Source organism: Nannobrachium achirus (genome assembly GCF_963921795.1).
Source record: "Nannobrachium achirus genome assembly, chromosome: 11".
Lineage (NCBI taxonomy): Eukaryota > Metazoa > Chordata > Actinopteri > Myctophiformes > Myctophidae > Nannobrachium > Nannobrachium achirus.
Genome location: NC_137820.1, coordinates 57044681 through 57054606, shown reverse-complemented (window position 1 = coordinate 57054606; position 9926 = coordinate 57044681). Strand labels below are relative to the sequence as shown.

The window sequence follows — 9926 nt, the reverse complement described above, 5'->3', positions numbered from 1 at the left end:
AAGACACGAACTGTTACTTTTCAGGATTTCAACTTATTCAAAAAAATAGCAAAAGTAGCAGATCTACAAGCTCAAAAAGTGTCGCTTCGCGCCACGTTTCGAGCTTGCAGATCTGCGACTTTTGTGTAAAATGCTGCTGTTGCATGATCAAGTGGGACATTAGTTTAAGTTAGAACGCGGAGATATTGAGGTTTCTACCCGACTGCCCCGCAAAACAACAACGATATGCAAATAAAGACGGGAGGCTTATGGATGCGACTTTCACACATCCTCAGCAGGCTAACAGCAGAAAGAAAAGACAAAAAATAAAGAAAAGAAAAAACAACAAACAACTAAATGAAATTGTTCTCTCTCTATAGTTTATCACAAAGGAATACAATGTGAAGTCGATAAGGAGCAAGGTTGTTGCTGCACAGTATAAAGTAAAAAGAAATCTGTGATACTGTATGCATTCGTAACTCTGAGGGGGGAGGTACAAATGGAACCAAAGGGACCCATCAGAACCATAATCGGGGTCCATTTTGGTTACATTAGCACAGCCTCACTCCGAGTTAAATCGACGCACAGAAGCACATCCGTGAAGCATATTAACCATAACTGAAGCAACCATGTATTTGGTATTGTAAAGGGACATTCACAAATAGTTTGAGGCAGCCCTTTCCCTCCCAACCCCCCTCCCCTCCCTCCCCTCTGTTAGAGGCATTAAGGTTTTGTTAAACAATGGGGATAGTCATATTTTTGTTGGGGGGGCGACTCTACCTGTGCAATCTGTACGGTCTTTGTCCTTCACTAAAATGAGTACCTCACAACAACAAAACTAAAGAGGAAATGGTCTCTCTCGCTCTCACACACACACACGTGGCTGAGGAGGGGAGGGGAGAGGAGAATAAGGATCAATTGGCGGTCACATAATAAATATTGGCAAGATTTAAATTAGAACCCTCCCCCCACCCACCCTTTCCAAAAAAACAGAAATGTATTCTTTCTTAACGTTTACTGGTTTGATTCTTCCACATATTATGTGGGAGGGGGACACACACCCCTAACGATAATTATTAACCCTCACTTCGTGATGATGACACAATGATAAGGAAAAACCAAATTATATTCATGATACAAAGAGAAATGAGCTACATCAGTACCGTTCTTCACCGCAGAACTACAGGGACGAAGACCCCGTGTAGATATACATTATTGTATAATGTTACCAAAACTGTAAGGAGACGTGTTTTTAACGTTTTTCTTTTTTAATGTAACAAAAAGAAAACAGGGGCTATTAAGCCAAAGTCACACTCACTGCCTTTTCAAAATAATACAAAAAACAATAATAATATAATAATAATAATAATTAAAACAAAAACATGAACAGCATTTTGGAAAACATTTCTCAAACTACACTGCAATTCTTCAAGTCAAATCAAAATTCACACTTTTTTTTCTCTTACATAGAAAGGATTTGTTTTCAAATCAAAAAGTTTTTTTTTTAATGTGCTACATATGGAGAAATAATATATAATATATATAATATATTTATATATATGTACACAGGTAGTAAAAAAAAAAAAAAAAAGAAATGAGCAAAAAAGGAAATCAAACCTAATTGCACACTGCTGCTACATGGACTGCTTTCAGAGGCAGTAACTTTTTTTTTTGAGTGCCACAACTTTTTAGTGTTACTATTCAGTGCTTGAACAGCGTCTCCCCCTGGAACCCAGGGAAAAATGTCCCCCACGTTACCCAGGAGAGTGTGATATGTTTTTCTGTTTGCTGTATACTTCCTCTTCCAAGTCGGCCAACACTGACGTTTCCCCGAGAATTTGAGGGGGGAAAACATAACTCGGCTCTGCAAGAGAAAAAGAAAAAGAAAGTTTTAATAAAAAGGGGGGTTAGGTTAAGGTGGTCAGTCGTTCGGGACAAACTTTTGATATTTTAAGACTTCTTTTTGAGTTTTGACCATGCAATGAACCCTCCCAAAAACATGTTTGTGAAACACGGTGGGAAGGAACTGGTCGAAGCAACTTTTTGCTGTATAGTTTTCTCTTCTCACATAGGCTACACAGTAAAAGTCAGCAAGGGTACGAAAGCAGACCAAATTCCCGTTTTGGTTACATTTGTACCCTTGACCGACTCCTCTCCTACATTTGAAGTTAAATTAACAGTATTTTACAGTGTACCCTGCAGTCTAATGCCTCTTATCATCATAGAATACAGTTCCTTGGCAGACAAAAAAGACAAACCTCCAGAGTAGGATGTTTGTCAAACTTAAATTAACTTATTACTTGTTTGTGTACAAGTGCAACAAGCATACTTGTTTTTTCTGATTTCAATGTCATTATTTAAACAGGCTTTTTGAGTCACAAGCAACTGTGGAGCCCTATTCAGCAGAAACAGACAGATGTGTATGTGCGTGCACTGCAAGACAAGCCCCTCCTGCATCACAGGGTTGTGTGTGTGTGTGCATGCACAGCAGCAGGGCTAGAGGTCGCCGTGTGTGAACGAGGCTAGCGAGCGTGCATGCACACACACAGGGTTAGTGGCTGTGTGCGTGTGAGTGAGCGCGCACACGCAGGGCAAAGGTTGTGTGTGTTTGAGTGTGTGAGTGAGCGCGTGCACGCAGGGCAGAGGTTGTGTGTGTGTGTGTGTGTGTGTGAGTGCGCGCACATGCAGCAGAGACCAGCCCCTCGGTGGTTGCTGACGTGTTACTATAGTGTTGTTCAGGACTTGTTTACAGTTTCGTCGGAAACTGCAGCCTGTCCGTGGAAGACACAGAGCAGCGGTTGGTTGTAGTAGAAAATGTCGCAGAATATGATCACACACACACTTTTTCCTTAACCCTTTCTAAACCAGTGGCGTAAAGGTAACCAAGTACATTTACTCAAGTACTGTACTTTTTGAGGTATTTGTACTTTACTTGACCGTTTCCAATTTCCAATAGGCTACTTTAACTTCTACTCCACTACATCTCAGAGGCAAACATTGTTCTTTTACTCCACTACAACTATTTGAAAACTTTAGACACTTGATACTTTGTAGATTTAGACTTTTATTACTAAACATACATTAACCTCTTTAGCCCTATATATATGTTTTGGCCATTTGAAAATAGTCGAGGCATTGTGAGCTTGTAGATCTGCCATTTTCAAAAGATTTTTTTTCAAAACTTGCGAAATTGGATATTCTGCATAATGAGTACTTTTACCTTTGGTACTTTAAGTACATTTTGATGCAGATACTTTTGTACTTTTACTCAATTACATTTTGCATTTCAGACTTTTACTTGTAACAGAGTATTTCTACACTGTGTATTGATACTTTTACTTGTAACAGTATTTCTACACTGTGGTATTGATACTTTTACTTGTAACAGAGTATTTCTACACTGTGGTATTGATACTTTTACTTAAGTAGTAAATGTGAGTACTTTCCCCCCACCACTCTTCTACACGCACAGTACGACCACGGGGTGGTGGGTGGGTGGGGTGGGGGGACTATTATTAACTGGTTTACAAAAAAAAAAGAAAAAAGTCAAAAAGCTTTTCAAATAGCCGCATGCAAATTAACGCGACGGTTTGCATTACGAAGGAGAAGGCGAGTCTGACATTTTGTGCACAAAAACAGACTATTAGTAGTAGCCTCGGTTTAGCCTCTCTACTATAAGCACATTCAAGCCGTGGCGTGCGTACATTTTGAGCTGTGCAGTAGTATCCTGTGTGTGTCCGTCAGCTGGTTATTAAAACTATATTCCGTACAAATTAAACAACGTTTTGGGAGTTCCAGACTAAAAACACAGATCCTCTAGCTACTATTTGACTGAATACTTTTATTCGAAGTTTGCATAGGAAAAGGGTACAGGACAGTAGACTACAGTTCACTTATACACGGTCAACTAAAACGATAAAGAGCATAAGAAAGCTGTAAGGCTTGTTTAAATTGGTCAATCCTTTTGTTTCCTCAATTCATGCAATGAATTATGTAATTATGTGACTGATGATGTGAAATGCAACAGCGTTGATGGAAATCGTCACAGACATTAGTCATGGTTTGGGTGGGGTAAACTATAGTAGGTTCATTACCCCCCTCCCAATGTGTGTATTGTGTAGTTTAAAACTAAACCAAACAAGATAAAAACTACATAATAGTAGGAGTAAAAAATAAATCTTACCTTTCAGAGCCTCACGTTTGCCGTCTGGGGCTGGACTTTCTGGGCGTTAGTTCCGAAGAAAGTGTCATGTTGGGGCAACGAACTTCATCCGAGCTAGTGTGTGATCTTTTGTTTTGGGCAGTGGATTCTGCAGAATGCAACAACAAAAAGGTCACGATTAATTAAAAAAAAAATGAGAAAAGAAATAGAAAAAAGGTATTTTTTTTAACTCCCTCCTGTTAGTTCCAGTCAGATCAACTTCCATGAAATAACATGTTGGATCGCAGTCTGCTGATGGAAGACCAACAACAACACACTCCACCACTCTATCTGATACTCTGATTATGTGTCGCACTGTTACAATGTGTCATGCATACTATGCTACGATGTGTGTGATAGGGCTACTTATGTTACAAAACGAGAGATGTTTTAAAAAAAAAGAAAATCGCAGTGATGTGTTGCAATGTGATATTATGTTACAAAACACGGGCGGGTGTGATATTACCTTACAATAATGTGATATTGTTACAAGTGTTGCGAGATGCAATTTGTGATTCTAATTATATGATACTAATTTTTTGCCAAATATGCGACAGCTAAATGTGTGATACTGTTGTATTTAAAAAGTGAGATGTAAAAAAAAAAAAAAAAAAAAAACTCACTTACACACTAGCACAAAAATGGATGGTGTTTGTGTAAGGCAGTGTTTCTCAAAGTGGATTCCAGGGACTCTGTGGGTTCCATACAAGTCAGTAACTCTGACAGTGTACAAAGACAGTACAAATGGATCCATTTGGTTCCATTTTGTACACTGTCAAGAGTTAAGGAGAGACCTTGAAATGTGAAAGTTTGAGAAACACTGGTGTAAAGGTAAAAAAAAAAAAAAAATCGTAGCCTAGGTGTTGTTAGTACCGTGACAGGCAGGTCTCTTCCTCTGCCCTCCTCCCGTGCACTGCTCCCCGCACTCCATGAGCCCGGTGTCAGCCCTGTCTGCGGCTCCAGTGGTCCCCTGTCCCACCGTGGTGGATCCTCCGTTAGTCCCCTGTCCCACCAGCACCACACACTTGCTATGATTCCCGTTTACATCCACATTGTTATTCCCAGCCACCGCGGCGGTGCGCTGCTGCTGCTGCCTCTTGTTGCTGCACACGCCGACGGCCACGGTGGCTCCGGCAGCGGCCGCTCCTCCTCCCCGGTGCTGCTGCTGCTGCGTCCGGCTGTAGAAGTCGGGCACGTCCCGGCAGTCCACGATCTCCCAGTCGAAGCGGCCGGTGGCCAGCGGCGCGTGGTTGGCGAAGTCGAAGTTCCACCGGGCGGAGGCGGCCTCCTCCATGCCCCGCAAGTGTCCCTTTAAATCCCTCCTTAACTCTTCGTGGTCCACGGCGCCGAACAGGCTCCTGCAGGCGGACGGCTTGGGGTGGTGGTCCCCGCCGGACACCCGGCCGGAGTCCGTCCGCTCCAGCGTCGGACTCCCGTTCGAAAGGCGAACGTTGGACATTTTAATTTTTTTGTACAAAAAAAATTACAAAAAGTCCGGTCCTCCTCCCCTCCCAAGAAATCAAAGATCGTCCAAAAAAATCACACAAACAAGTCAAAGCTTCGTATCCTCTCCTCTGGTTTGGCTGTTTCTTCTGGCTCCACAACAAGCGTAAAACGACGGATCATCAACAACACAAATGCATGCATGCATTTGCAACCGCGGCTCCAGAAAACAAACCCACCGCAAAAAACAGAACGGCTTGCAATGAAAGTAGTTCTCCACGAAAACAACAAGTGCTGCTGCACGAACGATCCCCCGAAGCCTTCTTCTCTGTCAACCTTCGTCCCGTAGTAGTAAATGAAGAAGGGGGAAGAAATCGCAGACAAACCTTTTTTTTCAGTACCCAATATGGCGATTGAGAAGAGCTGTACGTTGGGATTTCAAGAGGACTGGGGGAAAAATGATTGACACTCAGCTATTTAACGCCGAGAAGGCCGCTCATTGGCCGAGGGGCTTAGGGCCCGCCCCCGCTCGCTTAAGGTGATCTGGTTTCATTGTAGCCAACCATCATGAATGTATCCGGACTGTTGGAACAGATTTGTAGAAACAACAACTTTATGGTTGAAGAAGGCAGCAACCTTTTTTTGTATGATTGTGTGTGTGGTAGTTCTCACGTACACGGTACAATCACCACTACATTGTATCAATTTGTGTAACTCAGTGAGTGGTGCAAATGTAACCAAATGGATGTGTCCACTCACTCACTGAGACTGGCTACATTGTTGTTGATGGTCATGGCCACCCTCCCATTGTTACATAATAGCAAATGTATCCTCATCGCAGGTCAAATTATTATCTAAGTGGCCTTTTCGCCACCGTACTTTTTCAACTGAATAAATAATTGTTTCACTAGGCTATAGGCCTATAGACATAAATCGCGATGGAACAAAAAAAACATACTTTGCCCCCTGAGCAAAGCTTGACACAGGCCTAAATGTACGTGCAGTATGTCAACATTTATATATATTTCAAGGGTAAGAAAGGGTTTGTAAAAATAAAATAAAATAAATACCACCTTAAAAAGCTTTGACAACTTGTGAAAAACACAAGCTAACCTCTCTAAGGTGTGGGCCTTCTGCTTGAGTAGATACACTTGGTCAAAAGTATTCAGCAAGGAAAGTAATTGACATAAAATGCATTTACATTAGCCAAATATATGTCTCAAGGACTTGGTATTTCCACCCTTTGTGTAGAGTAGACAATAGAGAGAGAGAGAGAGAGAGGCAAGGCAAGGTCACTTCATAGTCAATAGCTCAATACACCTCACCTACACCCACCTTGGTAGCAGGGGAAAAACACAAATTTACAATTTATATATATATATATATACATACACATATACATATATATATATATATATATATATATATATATATATATATATATATATATATATATATATATATATATATATATATATAAAGGCAGGCCTCTGTGTAAAAAAGAAAAGGCTACCTAGACACACTCCTGGTGAAACCCTTCTAACTTTTTCAGGTAACCGTAAAAAAAGAAGAAAAATCTGTGTAACAATTAAATTATTTTATGAAAACATACAGGACATTTCTCAGGTCATTACTTTATTAATTGTCTCACCTTATTCTTCTGGTGCAATAAGGTTCACACTTTCCACCTCTGAGAGAAAACAAAACACCATGGGTTTTTAAACAGATGTTGGCGTTATTCTGCCCCTCGACATCTAGGAAATCCCTTTTCACTACAACTGATCCATTACCTGCTACCCAAAACAATCAAATAGTGCCTTATTAATCCAAGCCATTACATGTCCATATACTGTAGCCAGGGTCATAGTAGCTGTCTACTCTACACTGCCACTTGTAGCCAACCACTGCTCTACCTTAATGGCTGGGATAAGGCTGCCCCCTAGTGTTCAATGTAATAAGCACAGAGTAGCTTTCTCAGACATTCTCATTTCAAGGACCACCAGTTTGAACTGCATTATTTTAGGCCACAGACACCCACTTGATAAATTATCTTTATCTCTGGGACCCCAACCTACATTTAATTTAAGCAAAATCTGACAATTGAAGCCTTTTTATTCACAGGGTGCAGCCTTCAATCCGAGGTTTGCTCTAGTGCCTTCCTTCTACATATTCTAGTCCGGCTCCTGAGATGCACCGGACCAGCTGAAATTTGGTTTGAGGCATGGTGGAAACCTTTTGTGCTACACTTAACTCATTTACTGGCCCCAACCTCAGAATCCAGAGAAAAGGCTGTTGGTCCAGGCTGGCCCAGCACGAGAATTTAATTTATAAAAACAATCCAAAATTGGATCATACCCTAGAGATAGTGCTTCTGTCTGGGCCGGTAACCGGAACTGGATCTGCATTTTTTGGGCTAGAACAACCCATTTCTCTGTGACCACTAGTCATCGCACGATCTGTGCACTATCGTGCACGATGGACACGCAAGCGGCCACATTAAAAGGTAAGACATATGTGACAGGCAAGGAAAAAAAAGTCAATTTTTTTTCTTGGCAGTAAAATACTTTTAACTCTCTGACAGTGTACAAATGGAACTAGCCCGAGTATGGCTGTTCCATACAGGGATGTCCCGATACCACTTTTTTAAGTACGAGTACTTAATTTGAGTACTTGCCGATAACGAATACCAATACTGTAAGTTAAGTTTCTGTACAAGTGCTTAAATAGTGTGTGGCGCTCCAAAATAAAATACTTTAAATAATTATGTTGTCATAGATAGATAGATACCTTTATTATCCCAAGGGGGAAAATTTGTCTTGCCTAGAGTGAGAGAAAGTGAAAACTCATTAGTTGAACTAACACACAGAAAACTGTGTCTTAGGACTTTTGATATGTTGTTACCATTACCAACATATTTATGAAACAAAATGGTATCTGGCGCTGCCGTGAGCAATATCAGACGAGTACGAGTAGAGCAAAATAGGCCGCTATCAGGGCGAGTACTGATTCTGGTATCGGGACATGCCTAGTTCCATATACGTCACACAGCCATAGAGCACGCCTATGCCCTCCTGTGTCGGGGACTCAACAGGGCGGCATTATAAAATGTGTGGCCCTGCGTGTGTGCGTGTGTGTGTGTGTGTGTGTGTGTGTGTGTGTGTGTGTGTGTGTGTGTATTGTACTGTACTCACTCCATTAATTGTTGTGACCTGGGGTCAGCTCCTCTTGTTTCATATCCATTCGAAAGTTTCACTGAAGCACACGTTTTCCACCAGAACTTTCAGATGGATATGAAACTAGTCTAGGTCACAATAACTGACGCCGGCTAGAACTTCGGATGACAATAAGTGACCCCAAGTAGCTGCAATTAATTATTGGGTGAGTGCATGCACACGCAACGCTACAACTTGGCACAATGCCTCACCAAAACAGGAAGGCATTGGAGTGATCTATGGCTGCGTGTATGGTATACATGAAATCAATGCATGTTAATAATACAGGCATTCTAGGGCTAGAATGGATCAAAATGTACCATTTATACACTGTTGGAGTTAGTTATTGGTCCCCTGGAATTGTTCTGCGGATTCACACTGCGGTCTCGAGCGAGGCTACTTGGCAGACGTTTTGATAGTGTGAAGCATGCATACTGTCCTCAGAAACTGATCAACGCACCGGCCCGAGACCACCTCCGGAGGTAGTCTCGGGTCCGCTTTGGTGCGTCCTCGAGAACGGTGCGCTGCAACGTGAAGCTACCGTTCCATAAACAAGGAAGTGGCGAAATTTCTGCTAGGAAGAAAAAAACAAGGATTGGTCCGCGATGTCACTATTAAGATACCAAGGATGCACCAGTGACATTACTGTTATGCAATGATTATAGACGGCGTTACATTGTGATGTTTCAAAGACAGTCAGCACACACTGCTTTGGTTGTGTATTGTTGTTCTGTTACAACTCAAGATAACGTCAGGAACACAGTAAAACTTTAATATTAACTCCGAACTCTGACAAGATACTCTCCTTCTGTGACATGATGTTTTATATCTCCCAAAGCCTCACAGTCACCAGCGCCCCCGAGAAGCAAATAAATACCATTACAGTTGAATGAAGAGTACTCCAGGGAGTAGAGATCTTCGGGCAGGTCCGAGATCCGAAATTACCCAGGATCCAATCCGAGCCGGGTAACAGGGCCATTTATGTGCATTCACCACGGGGCGGGGCGGGCCGTTACCGCCTGCCCCGGGTCTCCGGTTCTCTGACCGCTAGGATAGCGGTTCCATGATATCCGAATGGACCTGGCGAGTGG

At 41.9% G+C, this 9926-nt stretch overlaps 1 protein-coding gene across 1 annotated transcript; it reads right to left on the bottom strand.

The window, feature by feature from the left end:
* Positions 1–708: 708 nt before the first annotated feature.
* Positions 709–6175, bottom strand: cdkn1bb (cyclin dependent kinase inhibitor 1Bb). Its single transcript, XM_080736154.1, has 3 exons — positions 5054–6175; positions 4163–4289; positions 709–1843 (listed from the first exon to the last, which is right to left on the bottom strand). Exons 1-2 carry the CDS (start codon positions 5637–5639, stop codon positions 4174–4176), a joined length of 702 nt encoding a protein of 233 aa, XP_080592280.1. The 5' UTR covers positions 5640–6175; the 3' UTR covers positions 709–1843; positions 4163–4173.
* Between the last annotated feature and the right edge of the window lie 3751 nt (positions 6176–9926).